The 20,110-nt window shown below is 40.7% G+C and overlaps 2 protein-coding genes across 2 annotated transcripts in view; both read left to right on the top strand.

Moving 5' to 3' along the window:
• LOC125371710 (E3 ubiquitin-protein ligase TRIM9-like) overlaps positions 1-20,110 on the top strand; it is a 52,311-nt gene that overhangs the window by 6,434 nt on the left and 25,767 nt on the right. The gene's annotated exons all lie outside the window — the stretch shown is intronic.
• On the top strand, positions 1,802-2,767 carry LOC124139049 (beta-1,3-galactosyltransferase 1-like). Its single transcript, XM_046506025.1, has one exon. It carries the CDS (start codon positions 1,802-1,804, stop codon positions 2,765-2,767), a length of 966 nt encoding a protein of 321 aa, XP_046361981.1.

Raw genomic sequence — 20,110 nt, forward strand, 5'->3', positions numbered from 1 at the left:
GCATTGATAGTCAAATATGTCCTGTTAATATGTTAATATGGAAACCAAAGTTTAGACATCTTTTACGCTGAATAGTGAGTTAGACAGTTGGGTTTAACGCCGCTTTTAACAGTATTCCAGTCATATCGCGGCGTGTCGGCTTAATATTGGAGGAAAGCCTGGAGTGATGCAGGTCTCAGAAGTTTACCACTTCGGTGAAACCCACGAGCACGGGTATGGTGCTGACAAACCTAGAAACATAATTGGGGCGAACCGGGATTCGAACCGACAATCATAGTTTTCTGGCGTGCTCAAGGGACGCAACTCTGCACTGCGAATCGCGGCGCCTTGGACGACTTGGCAACCCGTGCGCTCTTACGCTCAATAACATAATTCCACCTTGAATCTTTTCTTCAACGCAGTGGTTGTGCGTGGCGCTAAAAGTATTTTGCATTATTAAGTACAGATTAACAAAGATAATGGGAGCAAAGAGGGTTTGGGTGATCCTGACACATTCATGCTGGTTGGGGACATCACCGTCTCAGAGCCCTTGCCCCCTCTACAAGCAGCCCAGACAGTGCATGGGACTTCTCCCAGGAAGCGCTGCTAGTCGAACCCACCCAGAACTTTTCCGAGAATGTGAAGCCTCCCCAATACGGCAGCCTTCTGCATTACCCAGATCGTCAGAAGGGATGTATTGCTGGCAGTAAACCCTGGTACCCTCACAATTTCAGTCAACAGATTGGGAGGTATCAAACCTAAGGCACCGAGAAAAGTAGGGAGTCGAACAACTTGGTACTTGGGATGCAAGTATGACATTTCGAAAGCGAGGTCAGCATAATTGCCATGTTTTTCCGGAATCTGGCCGCATGGTCAATCACACTAGTGTCAAAAGGGGCAGAAATTTGTTTTTTTGGCCTCGATAGGTGTGAGGCTGTATACGGATCTATTCTAAAGAATTTTGTATGATCTCTTTTCCATGGATTATTATTATTATTATTATTATTATTATTATTATTATTATTATTATAACTATATTTTTATTTATTTATTATTAGTTTTATCTTTAAAAGAGTTAATATCATATTCAAAGTACAATGTCATTGTGTGAATAATTAGCAGCGAAAATTGACGTCATTATGTGTTTAGAGTTGGGGACAGGTAGAAACAGAATTCAGTATTGAAGGGTTTTGATAGGATTGGTTTAAAGGTGTAACATCTGGTTTGCATCTGTTTATTTGGCATTTGTGTTCTTGCTTCACCTGAACTACAACGTCGTATGAAAATGAAAAAGGTTCTGAACGCCGCTAGAATGCGTTTTGTAATACGATAGTTACTTGAAGCAGCGAAACTAGTGTATCCAGTTCCGATCTGGATCCCGCCAAATGCAGGTCGATATGACCTTGGTCCCCGTGTTGGCAGATTGATGACTATTTTAGACCCTCGTATGAATCTCTTTTATCACTTCTATTATTTTATACGAGCATATTGCAAATATTCCAGAACCTTGAGGCTTAATTTTATTTGCATATTGACCTTCAGAAATATTTGCTCAACATGCTCAATTATCGGTTAAAAGTATAACACATCCTTACCTCTCAAATTTAGATAAAGTGTACAAAATTGAACCTTCACATTTATTATCACTACACTATAGCATAAGCTTACAGCCGCCGTGATGGATGCACCTGTTCGGACAAGGACACTTAAATGTTTTTTGCTGCTGCTGTGTATTGAAATTGTGGCAATTGTATTTTTCACATACCACACGTTTGTTGGCTGGTCTTTCTTGAAGTCCAGGTTTTCAGAACTACCATTGAACATGCACCAAGATTTGGAAGGAACGTTCGGCAACGTGCCACAAAGACGTGGACACACTAAGACTCGCTACGTCACAGATCTGAACACACAGATCCTCCTAGAAAACAGGACATTGTGTCCGTCTGACAGCCAGCTGTCTGTTTTGTTCATGGTCCACTCTGCCCTGACTAACTGGAAACGACGCGATACCATGAGAACAATACTGGCCCTCGGAAACAGTTCTCTGTACACAAACTACTCGATACGTGTTCTCTTCCTGCTGGGAAGAACCAAATATGCTCATGTGATGGAAATGACGGTGATTCGACAGGAATTTAACAAGTATGGCGACATATTACAGGGGAACTTCCTAGATAGCTATAGAAACTTGACTTACAAAGGATCAATGGGTATGAAATGGGTGAGTCTGCATTGTGCCAATGTGAAATACGTCATCAAACTTGACGATGACGTATATGTAGATTTATACAACGTCTTTCATCGTATATACCACGACTACTCCAGCTACACGCGATTGGTATTGTGTAACAAGATGCCCGCAAACAGCGTGCCCATAGATCGGCGAGGACATTGGACAATAGACCAGAATGTATTTCGCCATTACAGGTCGTACCCATGGTCGTTCTGCAGTGGTTTTGCTGTGGTGTTGTCAGGGGCCATGATGCCTATACTGCACAAGGCTGCTCAGATGGTGCCTTTCTTCTGGGTGGATGATGCATTTCTGTTTGGGATACTCCGCAGTGGTATTGACCATCATTTTGAAGAGTTCGCCAAGTTCAACTTCTCTCAGCTTCACAAGACAAAGTTTGTGCAATGTTTTAACCAATCATCGTGTGATTATGTGTTTGGTCTGGCCGCTCGTTCTGTTTCAAAGACATTGCACTACCTGCGGTTTATGAACCTGAACTTTGGGACAAGCCTCAAACTCACACAGGATCTGGTACGGCAGGTTGGTGCGCAACTATGATTATCACATGTCTATTATTAAATGGTATTTTAGAAAATGACCAATGTTGTTGTCATTAACGTTTTCACTTAACATTGAATTGATTCGGCGATTCTATTTAAAGGCGATAGGTCTCAAGCATTTTATGCTGGTCGTTAGAGGAGAGTTGATGGTTCGTTTTCGTTGGTCGCGGAGAAAAGTGAGTTAGAGAATTAACAATGCTTTGAACTTTATTGAATCTGAATCAATAACGATGTGACTTTAAGGTTAACTCTGTATTCTTACAATAGTCAACAAGTATGAAATACAAATAACTTATGTCTATCACAAACCAGCCACTGACCACTAAAGCCACCATTTGTTCTAAAGTGTCAATGAGAAAGTGGGATGGTATTACTATTACAATATCACTCGGAGCAGTGGTTATCACCAGATAAAGTGGGGTTTGTTTCGACGGAATTAGAAAAATATAAAATATAATAACGCCACCAGTCGACCATTAGATTGATAAGGAAGAAATGCATGTAATACATGAGTTTTGCTCATTGAAAGGAAACTTTCAGTGATTGGAACTCAACATTTGTTAATGGAAATAAAAAAAAGTCACATTTCCAAAATTTCTAAATAGCAAAAGGCAATAATTCCATTTCTCCAAATGAATGCTCATGGCGCTATTATATTATTAAGTCTTTGAATCAGTTTGCATTCAGATTTTAAAGTATACAACCCAAGCTCCCGTATGAGTCACATTTCCATCTCATCCCACCGGGTACCCATTCTCTGCTGGGTGAACAGAGGCATATTTAGAACAAATCCTTTTGTTTCACTATGGGCCAGGAACGAATCCTTTGACACACTAAGGAGTCAAACTACCATACACAATCACCCATCAAACACCTCTCCGCAGCCAACGTTGCTTAACTTCCCCTGATTTGTGGCATGTGTACGCTGTGCATTACCACGTGTCATTCCATTTTTAAGCTCAATTTTACAACGTTGTATTGAGCAGCTTCCTCCCAGGTCGATACTGAACACATGTTCCCCGCTTCAAGCAGTTGCTATTGCCTTGGTTTACTGATAACTCGATACCAACCCAGCGGCATGTTGCATGCATTAATGTGTACCTAGAAAACAACATTGAACCTAGGCGTGATGTTCCCAGAACTGAGGTAGGGAGATTTATTTATTCCCTTTTTGTGACAAATTATGTGGTAACTTAGGTATGAATTATGGCAAACGCATCTCTTCATTGTTTATTACAAGTTGTTCAACACTGAGGAGGTACAGAACAGCTGATAATAAACGCAAGGGATCCTGCAACCGCAGCTTCAGGGTAACCCAAGTCGGGGGTTGAAGGGTAAATAACTACCTGCAGTAAACTACGTTTATAACGAACATCCTTATAACGAACTGACGGATATAACGGACTGTTTTTGGTTCCCGTCCATGTGTTGTATGTATGCTGTATATACATGTATGCTTATAACGAACTACGGTTATAACGAATTAAAATAAGTGGTCCCTTTGAGTTCGTTATAGCCGTAGTTTTCTGTAATTATCAAAAGTAATTTGTTCGATGATAATTAAAGAAAAGTGGAATCACCATCAGCTCCTGGCTAAGAACTGTAACACAATGCTTTACCTGACTGCTTGTGTCATTGTGCCCCGCGTATATCAAATAGCTGGCCCCTAAATGGTTGTGGTCTTTATGATCTATTTAAAGCATCCCCAAATGATCGAGTTTCTTCTGACGAAGTCTTTATTATGACGCACGTTGTTGGCGGTGTGACAAGAAGTATGCATTCCAAATTTGCCAAATACAGCCGGCCATAATGATTCGAGTGTTTTACTGTGTGACTGTTGGACAGAGAATCAATACTTATCTTGTACACGCAGAGCCGCTAACGTTGATGTTTGTTGTTTAGCGCCTCACTCAGCAATATTCCATCTCTATGCCCGCGGTCAGTAAATAATCGAATCTGCACAAGATAATCCCGTGTTTGAGGGCATGAGCATCGATCTACGCAGTTGGGATACGATGACATGTTTCAACCAAGAAGGCTTTTGGTCTACCAAAGAAAACCAGCAGAGAGCAAAGTAAGGAATATGTACGCACTCTGCAAAGAAATAGCCACACAAATTACACACAAGACACAGTACCCATATAGTTTGCTTGGTAATGATAAAACCCGCCACATTTTCAACTGAGACCGCAACAAACCGATTGCGTGTACATGATTTACTTTACTGTTCCATTGAACTGCTGGCTTTCCTTGGTAGGCCTGCCTTTAGTCGCCTCTCATGACAAGTATGGGTAACTGAAGATCCATTCTAACACGGCCAAGGACGCTTACGTTATGATGTATATATTATATTTTAGATTCAATACACACGTATATACATTATTGGCATATTGTGTTTTATGATGACGGATTGATCGACAGAAGGAGCACATTAACATGTACGCAATTAAATAGTAACACATGAACCGGTGTAAAGCGCTTGTCACATGTTAAGCAATGTTGGATGGGTGACCGTGTTCGTCAGCTTGACTCCCAAGTGAGAGAGTCAGCTTAATGTGGGAGGGAAGCCCGAAGTGATGCAGGTCTCAGACGTTTACCACTTTGGTGAAACCCACGAGCACGGGTATGGTGCTGACAAACCTAGAAACATAATCGGGATTCGAACCCACAATCATAGGTTTCTGGCAATGCCCAAGGGATGCAACTCTGCACAGCGAATCGCGGCGCCTTAGACGACTGAGCCCCCGTGCCCCCTGAAAAAATAATGGGTAGACCCTCCTGAAATGTTGTACAACCGTTTCCTTTAATGTATATGTAGAAAACAATACATGTGACATGTAAATGATGTGATGATGTGTGACACGTTCAGACAGTGTGATATATTATGTGTTGTTGTCGTGTAAATAATGTGAAGTGCAACACGTTTTCACAGTGTGATATATGATGTATTGTTGTCGTGTAAATAATGTGAAGTGCAACACGTTTTCACAGTGTGATATATGATGTATTGTTGTCAAATAAATAATGTGAAGTGCAGCACGTTTTCACAGTGTGATATATGATGTATTGTTGTCGTGTCAATAATGTGAAGTGCAGCACGTTTTTACAGTGTGATATATGATGTATTGTTGTCGTGTAATTAATGTGAAGTGCAACACGTTTTCACAGTGTGATATATGATGTATTGTTGTCGTGTAAATAATTTGAAGTGCAGCACGTTTTCACGCGTCGGTGAAACACACGAGCACGGGTATGGTGCTGCCAACCTAGAAACATAATTGGTGCGAACCGGGATTCGAACCCAGAATCATAGGTTTCTGGCGTGCCCAAGGGACGCAACTCTGCACAGCGAATCGCGGCGCCATAGACGACTGGGTCACCCTTGCACCCACTTGAATCCCGAGAGTCCCACGCTGAAACACATGTTACATGTGGCGTCGATTCACCCATTAGTAAATGGGTACCCGGTAGGATGAGACTTTAACTATCTATCGTCTCATGGTGAGCTTGGGTTGTATATTCCCCAGGGAGATGAGAATAAATATCGAGTGCACTCTGATCCATTGACCGGGGTAATAATGTAGTGTTATGAACATTCACTGAAATCTGACACGTTATATATGGGTGAAGTAGTAGTAGTAGTAGTAGTAGTAGTAGTAGTAGTAGTAGTAGTAGTTATAGTAGTAGTAGTAGTAGTAGAAGTAGTAATCCATCCGGACATAGGCATCAGTATAATTATAATGTTAAAAAAGCTGAGGTGCATTGGGGTTTAACGTCGCGTCTAAGATTATTGCACTTCTATTGCGGCGTGCATGCACGTGAGAGAGAGAGAGCGAGAGGGAGAGAGAGAGAGGGGGGGGAGCAGATAGAGATATAGAGAGAGAAGATAAGAGAGAGACAGAGAGCGAGAGACTGCTTGTACTAGTCCGGACTGAAGCCCGGATTTTTGTGCTCGCCCACTGAGATACCCTGCTGCACTTTAACATGAATACCCCACTCAGTCACAGACGCTGACTCCGAGCCGACCAGTCCTTGTTTTAGCCCCTTCATGCCGGACCTTCTGTTCTCCGGGCGGACGCTCTACCACTACACCACGGAGGTGGTCTGAGGTTAATAAGAAGAATGTTTGGAAACTGCAACCAAACTAAAACAGTCCCTTCATTTAGGACAACACTGTATGCTTCAGCAGGTTCATAACACTCGTGGAGGCCCAGGTGGCGCAGTCGTCTAAGGCGCCGCGGAGTTACATCCCTTGGACAAGCCAGAAACCTATGATTGTAGGTTCAAGGGTTCGAATCCCGGTTTGCCCCCAATTATGTTTTTTTAAGTTTAGCAGCAGCTTACCCGTATTTAAGGGTTTCACTGATTATGAAGTGGTAAACGTCAAAGACCTGCATCACTTCGCTGACACGCCGTGATATAACTCACTCTCTCCAGTGAAGGTGAAGTGAACTTTCCCAGACAGATACAAGTACCTTACTTGTTTCATGTACCGTATTTCCTCTTATAACCGGAGGTTGTTTTTTTAATAGACTCAGGCCTCCTTCGGGTCCGAAGCAGCGTACAGCACAATAAACGCCGGGTCTCTTGTAAGCGCCGGCTATGTAAGATTTAAATTACAAATGAGAGCTTTGAAACGACCCATTTTAGCACTTACGGTCCTTAGTGTCACATGACAATTGTCTTTGGTTAACAGAAAGTTTGAAACGAAACCTACTCACGTTTATAGTTCTCACAATGTGAAAATATGGAACAAATTATCTTACACGTCTGCTGTATGTTTGGCCCTGGATACAAAACTGTAAAATTTCCTCCACAGAAGGGCAAGAAAATGAAAATTATAAATTCCGGGAAATCAAACGGCACAGTTTAGAAGTTGCTGATGTATGTACAAAATTCCATAAACGAACCCTACCTACAGTTGAATAGTCAAGATTTTGCCTTGCAAACACAAGATTTAAGTCTTTAAAATATCCAGAATATTATTTTGCAGTTAAGCTCTGTAAATGAACACTACCCTCATTTGAACATGTGCCCAACCTGTTACTTAATGCAAACTATATATATTTCATTTTAATTCCTTTGAAGCAAGGGGTATCAGTTCGGCATTTGTCTGATGTGTATACAAAGTTTCATAAATAATATTGAACAGCTTGTGAGCTGAGCTATGTTGCCTTGGAAAAATAAATGTAGAATACTCAGCAAGGGACACTTGCTTTATTTGCATACACAGTTTCACACTATATTAAACAGCTTTTGCTCTGTGTGGTGTCAGCACAACGATAGGTCAACTTAGGAGTAAAGGGGAGTAAGAGATCTAAAGTGAAACAAATATTTAAGTGCCGCTACATAACACTACACTACATAATACTTCACACTGTGAAAACGTGTTGCACTTTCCAGTATTTACATGACAACAATACATTATTTATCATCCAAAACTGGCTCGCACAGGAGATATCGCTTGGATGAGATCAAGCGATATCTACACTGTACACTGTACACTGCAATGAAATTACATCACAATGCTTTGCAGACCATTGTGACATCACTGGTTATCATGACGTCACAATCAACAGACATCACTAATGGCTCTGCTACTGAAGCTGTAAGCAGGACGTTTTTCCAGTGAAGCGTTGCTAATTACTGTCTACAAATGGAAAAAGCTGGAAGGATGATGTTGTATGATAAATAAAATCTCACCCTCGTGTCTTTTGACATAAAATATATCAACACTCGTTGATAAAAGTGGCAAAAATCCTCGGCAAGCCTCGGAATTTTTCCACTTTTATCAACTCGTATTGATATATTTGATGTCAAAAGACACTCGGGTGAGATTCTCTATATCTCACACTTCCCATTAATTACATGACACCAATACATTGTATGTCACACTTCACATCATTTACATGATAACAATACATAATATATCACACTGTTGCAATTTTGCTGCATTTCACATCATTTAGACGACAACAATACATCATATATCACTCTGTGAAAACGTGCTGCACTTCACATTATTTACACGACAACAATACATCATGTATCACACAGTGAAAACGTGCTGCACTTCACATTATTTACACGACAACAATACATCATATATCACACTGAGAAAACGTGCTGCACTTCAAATTATTTACACGACAACAATACATCATATATCACACAGTGAAAACGTGCTGCACTTCACATTATTTACACGACAACAATACATTATTTATCATCCAAAACTGGCTCGCACAGGAGATATCGCTTGGATGAGATCAAGCGATAACTACACTGTACACTGTACACTGCGATGAAATTACATCACAATGCTTTGCAGACCATTGTGACATCACTGGTTACCATGACGTCACAATCAACTGACATCACTAATGGCTCTGCTACTGAAGCTGTAAGCAGGACGTTTTCCCAGTGAAGACACTGCTAATTACTGTCTACAATTTGAAAAAGCTGGAAGGATGATGTTGTATGTGTCACACATCATCACATCATTTACATGTCACATGTTTTGTTTTCTACATATACATTAAAGGAAACGGTTGTACAACATTTCAGGAAGGTCTACCCATTATTTTTTCAGGGGGCACAGGTGGCTCAGTCGTCTATCGCGCCGCGATTCGCTGTGCAGAGTTGCGTCCCTTGGGCATTGCCAGAAACCTATGATTGTGGGTTCGAATCCCGATTATGTTTCTAGGTTTTTCAGCACCATACCCGGGCTCGTTGGTTTCACCGAAGTGGTAAAGTGAGTGAGTGAGTGAGCAACATTGACGTATATACAAAACTTCACTAGGTGCCGGGGGCGTTCGGGTAGCCTAGTGGTTAAAGCGTTCGCTCGTCACGCCGAAGACCAGGGTTCGATTTCCGACATGGGTACAATGTGTGAAGCCCATTTCTGGTGTCCCCCGCCGTGATATTGCTGGAATACTGTTAAAAGCGGCGTTTAACCCAGCTCACTCACTCACTCACTCACTCACTCATTATGTTTTCAACGATCGTCACACCATCACCATCCTCAACGGTTACTGAAGCTGCGTACAATACCTTCAGGAATGATCTTTGCAAGAAGATATGTCGCCCTCTCACATATAATAAAAATTCGAAGCGTCTGTAAAATATTAATTGGTAGTTTTCATAAACTGACTCAACATGTATACAACACATTACACGTTACATAAAAAGATAGCAACATACCTTGAACAAATGCATATTTTACTATTCATTTACCCTTTCAAAGTCACAATTAACCTCGCCAAAGGCTAGCCGCCTCAGGCCCAGTAGCGTTGTTGTTGTTGTTCTTGTTGTTGTTGTTGTTGTTTGTTTGGGGGACGATTCCACCTGTAATGATTTATCGTTTGTTTTACTGTATTTCCGTTATTCAAATTTGATTTTGATCAATCATTTTTTATTAAGTATGCCCTAAAGTATTAAAATATGCAAGGTTCCTATGTTGAGTTTACTAAAGCTTTAACTGAGCTGGTGATCAGGCTTGGTGACTTGTTAGTATGTTTGATTCCGTTAGGAGCCCGACGACATAAGTCGTTGCTCCTAATATCAACCGTCGTCTGATACAGACTATTATTTACAGGTCGCCGTCAAAGTGCTTAAATGTGGCTGAGTGCATCGTTAAACAACAAACAAATAAAACCAGATATGTTCTCATGTTGCATAAGGGTTCGAATCTCAGATTTGATTCCGATCATGTTCTTTTGATTGTCAGAACCATACCCAATCTCGTTGGATTCACAAAATGGTGGAGAGTTAGGGAAGCCAAGTGGTGATAGCGTTTGTTTGTCAAGCCAAAGACCCTGGCCTGATGCCTTGATTCCTTGAAACCCATTTCAGGTGTCCTCGGTCGTGTAAATGCAGGATTATTGCTAAAGGTTACGTCACAGTACTCACTCAAAACATGACTAATTTAATGCCCTTGGTGTTTTCCTCTCAAGCGGACTGAAACGTTGTCGAAAGGGAGAGTGTGTAACCCAACTCAGTTTCTCATCCGAGTCAGATCGCTGTCCTCGTTAACACACAACGATCTTAATTTACAAATTACTTCTTATATTGTACTGTAGATAGGAATCTGGTTCTGATTTGCTGTACAAAACTTATTCAAATTTGATAGTTCATTTCAAACCTAGTAAACCAGTGGTTTTCAACTGTTGAAATTCCATGATCGATAATATAAGTAACAATTTATTTCTGTATGTACATCTATTGACGTTAATAAGAAGTCCAATGCCGCCATCTCCAGATCTAAAGTAAACGAACCGCGTGGATGTATAAACAAATGAGAGAAAAATCAAGGTTTTGATCGACCTGAGTCAACTACTTTCGGCACATACTTTCAATTGACACCAAACATCCATACACAAGGACCAACACAAACCCGCATTCTATGACGCCTGTGTTGCCACAGATGTAAGGTCTCAGGCGGTTGTGCCTTGCTCGTGTTCCAGACGCTCAGAACCTCCGTCACAGCTGCGGCTTGTTGAAGAGCATGTCGATGGTTGTGTGGTTATCGTGGCTTTATTGTAGAGTTGTTTATAATTTGAAACTTCCTGATCGATATATCAGCGACTGTACAATGCACATATGATGCTTCGTTATGAACGTGACCCATGATTTTAACTGTCAGAAGCCTCAGATATATCCATGGGTAAAATAGCAAAACCTTGCGGCGTCATGATCAAGACAACGTCTAGATTCATTTGCATACACATTCGAATGTCAAGACGAGAATACCTAGATCTTTAAACTACTACGGTACTGAGGCTTTCTAGTACATCAGTGGAGCTTCCCCATAAGCTACTCCAAGAGCTCGCCTATTGTTTAGTGTTGCGTCACAGATGTGAGGTGAAATGGGGTTTAACGCTGAGTTCAAGATTATGTAGCTACGTGCATGCACGTGTGTGTAGCTGCTTGAACAAGTCCGGACAAATGCCGATTTATAGCGCTTGCCCACTGAGGTACCATATCGCAGTTTAACATGAATTCCCCAACCAGACACAATATACTGACTCCGAGCCGACCTGTCCTTGTTTTAGCCCCTTCATGCCGAAAGACAGGCAGGGTAACAACAAGTACCATCTTTTAACGTCTTTTGGTATGACGCGGCCGGGGATCGAACCCCGGCCCTTTCGCTCTCCGGGCGGACGCTCTACCACTAGACCACGGAGGCGGTCGAGGTGAAATAGGGTTTAACGCCGAGTTCAAGATAATGTAGCTACGTGCATGCGGGTGTGTGTGGCTGCTTGTACAAGTCCGGACTAATGCCGATTTATAGTGCTTGCCCACTGAGATACAATTTCGCAGTTTAACATGAATTCCCCACTCAGGCACAATATACTGACTCCGAGCTGACCTGTCCTTGTTTTAGCCCCTTCATGCCGAACGACAGGCAGGGTAACAACAAGTACCATCCTTTAACAACTTTTGGTATGACGCGGCCGGTGATCGAATACACGACCTTCCGCTCTCCGGGCAGACGCTCTATCCATTTGACCGCGACGGCGGTCCGTGGCGTTAAAGAACGAACGGTCAATTATGAAAGTGTGGACACATACACAAATTCACTTAACTGTTCTCTTTTCAGGTGAACTGAAATGGAAATGTTGCAGCGACACAAGTAAAGCGAATGGTGCATGTCGGAAACATATATCATCAAAGAACTTCGATAGAAGGAAAGTCTGTTCCAAGTCAATGCAAAATTATTAAAATCATGACTACAAAAGAAGCTTGGGGCTCATGAATGAATAGTTGAAGCCGTCAATTATAAACATTGCAAGTGTTTAATGGTGCCGGATAGCCTCTTTAAGACTAACATCATGGTCTCCAAGTACAGAGGATACTTGCTAATTCTTACGCTGATACAAGCTGTTATAACACTCATCTTAATTCAGTTTGCTGTAAAATATTTTAGTTCCACTGTCGACTTGGTGGATGGAATACATACACGATCATGGTTTGAAGAACTGACCCGTCCTCGTCGCTCGTATTCTACAAACAAATACAAAACCTCAAGACAATCAGCCGACCCAAATTTCAAAATTGTTCGCCAAAATCGTGATCTCTGTACATCAACTGCAAGGGTTCACGCACTGTTTGTTGTCCACACGGCGCCTTCAAACCGGAAGAGGCGAGATGTGATCAGAGATATGTTGACAAGTGACGTCATCAACAGGAAGTACACCATACGGATCCTGTTTCTGATTGGATGGCCGGTGACATTTGTGAGACGCACTCAAGGCGACATCAGAGAAGAGACAAAGCAACATGGGGATATTCTCCAGGGCAGGTTCCTCGACACCTACAGAAACCTTACCTACAAAGCTGTGTTCGGCTTCAAATGGATCAGTCGACATTGTAAAAATGTGACCTACGTCATCAAAATGGACGATGACGTGTATGTAGACATGCACAACTTCTTCTACACATTATATCCAAAATTTGAAGAACGACATGCTGTTGTATGTATCGGTAAAAGTGGCACAAGTGTTGAGAGACAAGGACAATGGATGTTGGATGAATATACTTACAGACACTACTCATGCTACCCCGTAAAATACTGCAATGGGTATGCAGTTGTATTTAAAGGTGATATGGTACCGATCTTATACAAGGCTTCTTTAATGGCACCCTTCTTCTGGATCGATGATATTTTTATATATGGAACTTCGCGTAGCCTTCTACGCTATGTTCCCATAACATACATTCCAACTAGCATGTATTTCCAAACAAACGGCTCCAAGACTTTAGGGTGTTTTAAATATACCAAACCCTGTGATATCATATTCAGCACAAATATCGATGATTTTTTGGAGCTTGAACGGTTTCGGCGTAACTTTCTTAAAAATCAGACAAAGAATCTCTTGTGATAATAATATGCCATACCTTTTGATACATGTTATTCTGCCATGAATTTGGAATTTACTCGATTCTGATTGGTCAATCAGAGGCTATTAAATCACAATAAACCCCCTCTGATTGAAACAGCTGGTTTGACGGCCGCTTCACCGCGGAAGTTAAAATCGTAGAATGGTACTATTTTCAGTCATTGTCGGTAGGCGTATTTAAATAATTATATTTGCAATTACAGGTTACAAAATGCACAGATGCGTTAATACAATATACAAAGGATGTGTGGCAATACATTTTGTGCAGAAAAACACGACAAAAATCAACAAAGGGAATGTATTTACGTTTTGGAGACAACAGAGAGCTTGGAATTTTGGCGCTTTTCTATATATGACTGTGACGTCATATCTTTTGCGTCACAATGAGCGGCATGACGTCATAATGGTGACGTGCGATGTAGAGCGAAAGCCTTGCAAAGCTTGCTTTGGTTTTTTTACGGATGCCCACCTCATGTTTGCTTACCAAGTTGCCGTGCTTATATGCTTTCAATGCCTGTCATATGTTCGATTGAAGTATTACGGTATAAACAAACTGCTTGAGGATATACAGCACCATATTTTTTTTTCGGTGATTCCGTAATTCAGATCGATAACGCACTCAAAACACTGAACTCAACCCATGACGCTTCACTCAGTATATTTGCTAACACCAAAGAGTTCGCATTTTATTTAGTCATGGTAGAATGGAGATAAACATACTGTGTTTTCAATGTAGAGCTAGGTTACCTGTAGATTTAACCCCGCTAAATTTAACATTTGAAACCTCACGCTGCGCGTTCGGTTCCAAATTCAATTTAGCGGGGTTAAATCTACAGGTAACCTAGCTCTACATTGAAAACACAGTATGTTTATCTCCTAAGTAATAATTTTATTAATAATTTTATTTAATTAAAGTCAGCATATGTTCACTCGCACTAAAAGCGTTAAATCTATTCATAATTTCGGCTACAGGTACGTCAGGTCATGCCGCATGATATAACTGGGATATTGGTGACTGCGGTGCTCGACAACATTCACTCATTCACTGGCATTATCGAAGAGGTAGTGCCTCGTAATGCTGAATAGTTACCGTCGTTGTGGGGTTGTAATAGGGGAGAGCGACTTGTCTAAAGAACATGTGACGTTTTGCTTTTCAATTATGGAAAATAATAATTTAAGTCCTCGTTTTCACATCTTCAGAATCTCAGAAACTGATATTGTGCTGTAAATCTAGCATTGCAATGGGTTGAATTTTAGTATTCCATTAAGATTGAACTTCTTATTCTTTATATTAAAGAGAAAGTCAATTCATTTAGGAATGCCACCTGTGATTTTGCTGCCTGTAAATATTACTTTCAACATTGTCTATTACATCCCAGAAACTCTACACTGCACGAAATAGCACATTTCCATGAGTGCCCTCATGATTGGAATAAGGTTTGGATTTTTTTTTCTTTTGCCCATAGGCGACATTTCCTGAGGAAAATAATATTGGCATGAGAAACATGTCTTTATATGCCTAGTGTTAGGAATGTATACTCATAAAATGATTCAACTCAGTGAATTCTAAGCGGTGCTTAAGTGTAACAGAATGAGAAAATTATAAGTGATCAGTTTTATACAGGTTTGAAAGTATTATATATATTCCCTCAGTTAAGTAAGTGAAATATATCTATTTAAGATTGATTGATTTAATTGAGAGTGCTCCCAATACAAATTATAACAGCAGCTGGGCTATCATTACCATGGCCAGCTGCACAGGATCATGTGTGGGTCAGCGGCTTGTGATTAACGCTTGCGAATGGCCGGTTGGCCACTGAAGCTTAATATTGTGGATGAGGTGCGAATTACTGCAGGCTGACCATATATGTAACGTTAAACGATACATGTCAGTCTGACAGGGAGGGTTAAAGATAGTCGAGACTTTGACCCTGGGACAGCGGCTAGACAGGTTGGCCCTCTTCCACCTCCGAGAGGCTAACTGCATGGACATGATGTAGCAGCATACCATAGAATAAACTTTGTGGACCCACAAACAGACTTGTGTTGTCAAAAGCAGAAGTATCCGGTAGAGCACCAACGTCTCCCTCGGATATATGTTTATTTCATATTGTACCGCAAGTTGTCACCCGCTTCAGAGTTTTATAAGTAGTCTTTCTGCTGTTGGAACATCCAGAAGATGTACATCTAAATGATTTTTTCACCTGTAAGAATCTACGTTTTCATTTCCTTAAACATTCACAAACTGAACACTTTAAAAATAAAAGAACGTTTATGATATTGATTGCCTTTATCCAGTTTCTTACAATTTGTTCAGGTGTATTCATGTCGCGTATAACCTGGTATCATTAGTGGGCCAAAATATTTTTTGATATATTGTAATTATCTTAACAGACAACATGCAATTATAGCATAAGGTACGATGATATCACAGGCATCTCCACCGACCTGTCTTGTCCATGTGGTGATCCATTTGAAGATGCTAAACATGTTATACAAGAATGTACATTATTTCAAATTTTCACAACTGATGCTTACTGTAATCTTATCATGATTTTTCAGTTGATGATTTTTTATTGTATAAATGCCAAATTAAGCAGTTCTTATGTTTGTTCGCTTGTTATATTACTGAAAACAACCCGAATTGATTTTTCTTTAAATAAAACAATATTATCTTGAAAAGCATCTTGTGAAAGACCTCTTCATCCCCAGTGTTTAATCCTTCACCACGTCACAGTTAAAGTGTAAAATGTGATTCACGTAGGCACATTATAAAATGCATAAATATTTTAGTCATATTACAAATTGACTGACAAATCGGTCTATTTATTTGACAGATTGACTCAAAATTATTGAGAAGTTCAATAAAGGTTTACAAAACATCACAGTAGATGAATTTTGCTAGAAGTAGAAGCCAAACAATACAAAATATATATCGACTTTTGTTCTCTGTAAATCCTATCATTTTCAGTCACTGGGTGATTGAATTAAAGATCAAAATGTTCAAGATTCGTCCTCATAATAGAATAAATTGACAGAGTTAAAATCCTGAAATATGCAGGTGTTTTGAAAATTGCCTGAGAAAATTTCAATCGTTTTTCACATTGACTGTAACATATATCAGTCTCCTTTATTATATCTACAAAATAGTCTTAATACGTAAATAATGTCTTTTGTATTGTTTCAAAAAGCATAACTTTAATTATATGCGCGAATAAAATTTGACTACGTTTCATATGTTGACAAATATCATTGTGGCATGCAAATCATACAGAAATACTTCTCCACATGATTCTTAAATGCAACATCCTTATTATCGATCATGTGCACACATATTTTTTTTTCAGCTGTTATCACAACTGAGATAACACAACTGATGAAAGTACAACTGGACACTTCCAAATTTCTGAGGTTGTTGAAATAAGAGAAATTTGTTTCCGAGATCGATCTAGACGTCCCGAAAGATTCGTTCAAGTATGCTCATTGCCAACATGTGGTATTGCCACATGTTGACTTGACAGTTGACCAGCTTGGAAGGATTAACTCTTCGTTAATGTGCAGGGTGTAAATAAATCATTGTTGTTTGTCTGAGTACAAGGGCACCAACGGTTTATGCTACCGTTTTTGGAACTTAATTTGTGAAAATGTTTGCAAAAAATAATGCACAATATTTTGCCGCATCATTCACATACAAGCAAGAGGACTCGTGAAGGTAGAATAGGTCTTCAGCAACTCATGCTTGCCGTAAAAAGTTGGCAATGCTTGTCGTAAAAGGCGACTAACGGGATCGGGTGGTCAGGCTCGCTGACTTGGTTCATGCATGTCATCGATCCCAATTGCGTTGATCGATGCTCATCATATTAATCACTGGATTGTCTGGTCCAGACTCGATTATCTACAGACCGCCGTCATATAGCTGGAATATTGCTGAGTGCGGCGTTAAACAACAAACAAACAAAAACAAAACAAGCAAGAGACAGACTGAATCACCTCTTGTGCGCCTGTGTATCAGGCTCAAATCAATCCCTTCACTCGAGCGTGCTTTTACCCTAGTCTCAAATCACTCGCCACCACTAGGCCCAAATCACTCACTCAAGGCTCGACCGTCTTCTTACCTGATTGTTCACGAAGCAGATTGCTTTGGGGTAGACGAATAGCCATTATATGAACGGATCACTGAAAATCACTGATGCCGCCAGGTGTTCGCTTATAAGGTAAACCTTTGCCTCAGCTGAATATAGAAAGTTATGCCAAAACCGTAAGCTCTTAGAATTCTTGTCTGCAGGCTGGAGGGGGCTCGGTTGGGCGCCGCGATTCGCTGTGCAGAGTTGCGTCCCTTGGACACGCCAGAACACTATGATTGTGGGTTCGAATCCTGGTTCGCCCAAATTATGTTTCTAGGTTTGTCAGCACCATACCCGTGCTCGTGGGTTTCACCGAAGTGGTAAACGTCTGAGACCTGCATCACTCTGGGCTTTCCTCCCACATTAAGCTGACACGCCACGATATAACTGGAATTATGTTAAAAGCGGCGTTAAACCCAACTCACCACTCTGCAAGCTGGGACCTTGTCAATATCCGAAGTGTAATATGCATGTACATGTTGGACGGCTAAACAAAGAGTATTGATATCTGGAACTGTTTCAGCACACGAAGTACACATTTATGAACCCAATTATGCACACAGAGTTATTTCATTTATTAAAGTTTGCCTGTGTTTGTTTGAAGAGAACTTGAAGTAATACCGACTTTTATCAACCCAACAATTACACACTTGCTGGGAAGGTTACCAAAGATCATGAAATCATTTCCACGATGAAATAAAATATTAAAAAAGTAATCTATAAATAGTAAAAACACACCAAAAATTATAACTGATTCATCATGTTGTTATACAATTTCGTAGATATAAACAAAACATTTTTCATAATCATAAGAAATCTCTGCTGCATACACAGTCCTTTGTTCAATTCTGACAGTATCATAAGCATGTGTTTGTTTATGAATCATTATGAAAAAGGTTTCATCAGTCCGAATTAATCGAGGTATTTTTTATTCATGTGTCATCAAGCAGTACGCGCAACTCACAACACCAACTACATACGTTACCAATAAATTTATACATTCAGGCATTTTAGAACATACAACCGAACATGGACATTTGAAATATTCTCTTTAAAAAAGTAGACGATCAGTAAACATAAGTGAAGAAATATTAGAACAAAGATGTGTTGACGAGAAACATCCTACATGTTTGTAAGAAGGTTTATGTCTGTAAAACCTTACACTAAACACACTCACGTAGTAGCACCACACCACACTTTCAAGAGTGAGTGAGTGATTGAGTATGGTTTTACGCCGCTTTTAGCAATATTCCAGCAATATCACGGGGGGGGGGGGGGGGGGGGGGGGGGGACACCAGAAATGGGCTTCACACTTTGTACCCATGTCGGGAATCGAACCAGCGTCTTCGGCGTGTGACGAGCGAACGCTTTAACCACTAGGCTACCCGACCGCCCCCACACTTTCAAGAAAGGACGATTAATTTCTGTGGACCATTATTTGTGTCAATCTTACTGATCTTGTTTATCATACGGTTAACAGTTACCTGTTTTCATTCACGCAGCGTGCAGTTGCCAATACGTTCAATGTTTTACAGTCTGTGATTAGCAGACCATGGAATAGGTACCAACAAACCCAACCCCCATTCAGGATGTACCAGGTCAACGACAAGATTGCAGGATGGATTGATCCGAAACCAGGCTCTAAGAAATCGAGCTCAAAGGCGAATCAAATTTGCTGCAGGCTTTTGGAGTACGAGTAACGGGTCCGACGATTAGAAATCGTCTACATTCAGCTCATCTCCATGCTAGACGGCAACGTGTTTTGCCGCCCCTTACACGACGATTATATTACCAAAAGACATCAATGGTGTACAACGTCGAAACTGGGGTAATCGTCGCTGGTCTCATGTTTTATGTTTTCAAATGAGTCCCGATTCACTTTGCACTTCCTTGATGGGCATGGTCATGTCTGGCGACGTCGAAATGAACGTCAAGTCAACGTCAACTTGAATTCTCATGACAAAAAGGAGAAAGACAGACTCCCTCAAATCACCTTTGGAAGACTCATTCGCAGCATGCCTCTTCGAGTGGATGAATGTTGGCGGTATTACGCACGACTGATTCAAAAACGTCAACTTTGACATTTCCAATCGTACACCTGTCGTCCTTCAGGATCGCTGGCGGTCATAACATCTACTGTCATACCTCCCTACCGGTTGTTAAGTGTTCCCAATTCCTTCATTATTGCCATGCAACTATCACGAGAAACTACTATCTCTTACAATTTTGGAAAGTATACGTTATTTCCGAGTATCCCTTTCTTTTTTAGAGTATATTAAGACAACTCATACACATATCAGGACATGCTAACAGGTT

Source organism: Haliotis rufescens, unplaced genomic scaffold (assembly GCF_023055435.1).
Source record: "Haliotis rufescens isolate VD_foot unplaced genomic scaffold, xgHalRufe1.0.p SCAF_49, whole genome shotgun sequence".
Classification (NCBI taxonomy): Eukaryota; Metazoa; Mollusca; class Gastropoda; order Lepetellida; family Haliotidae; genus Haliotis; species Haliotis rufescens.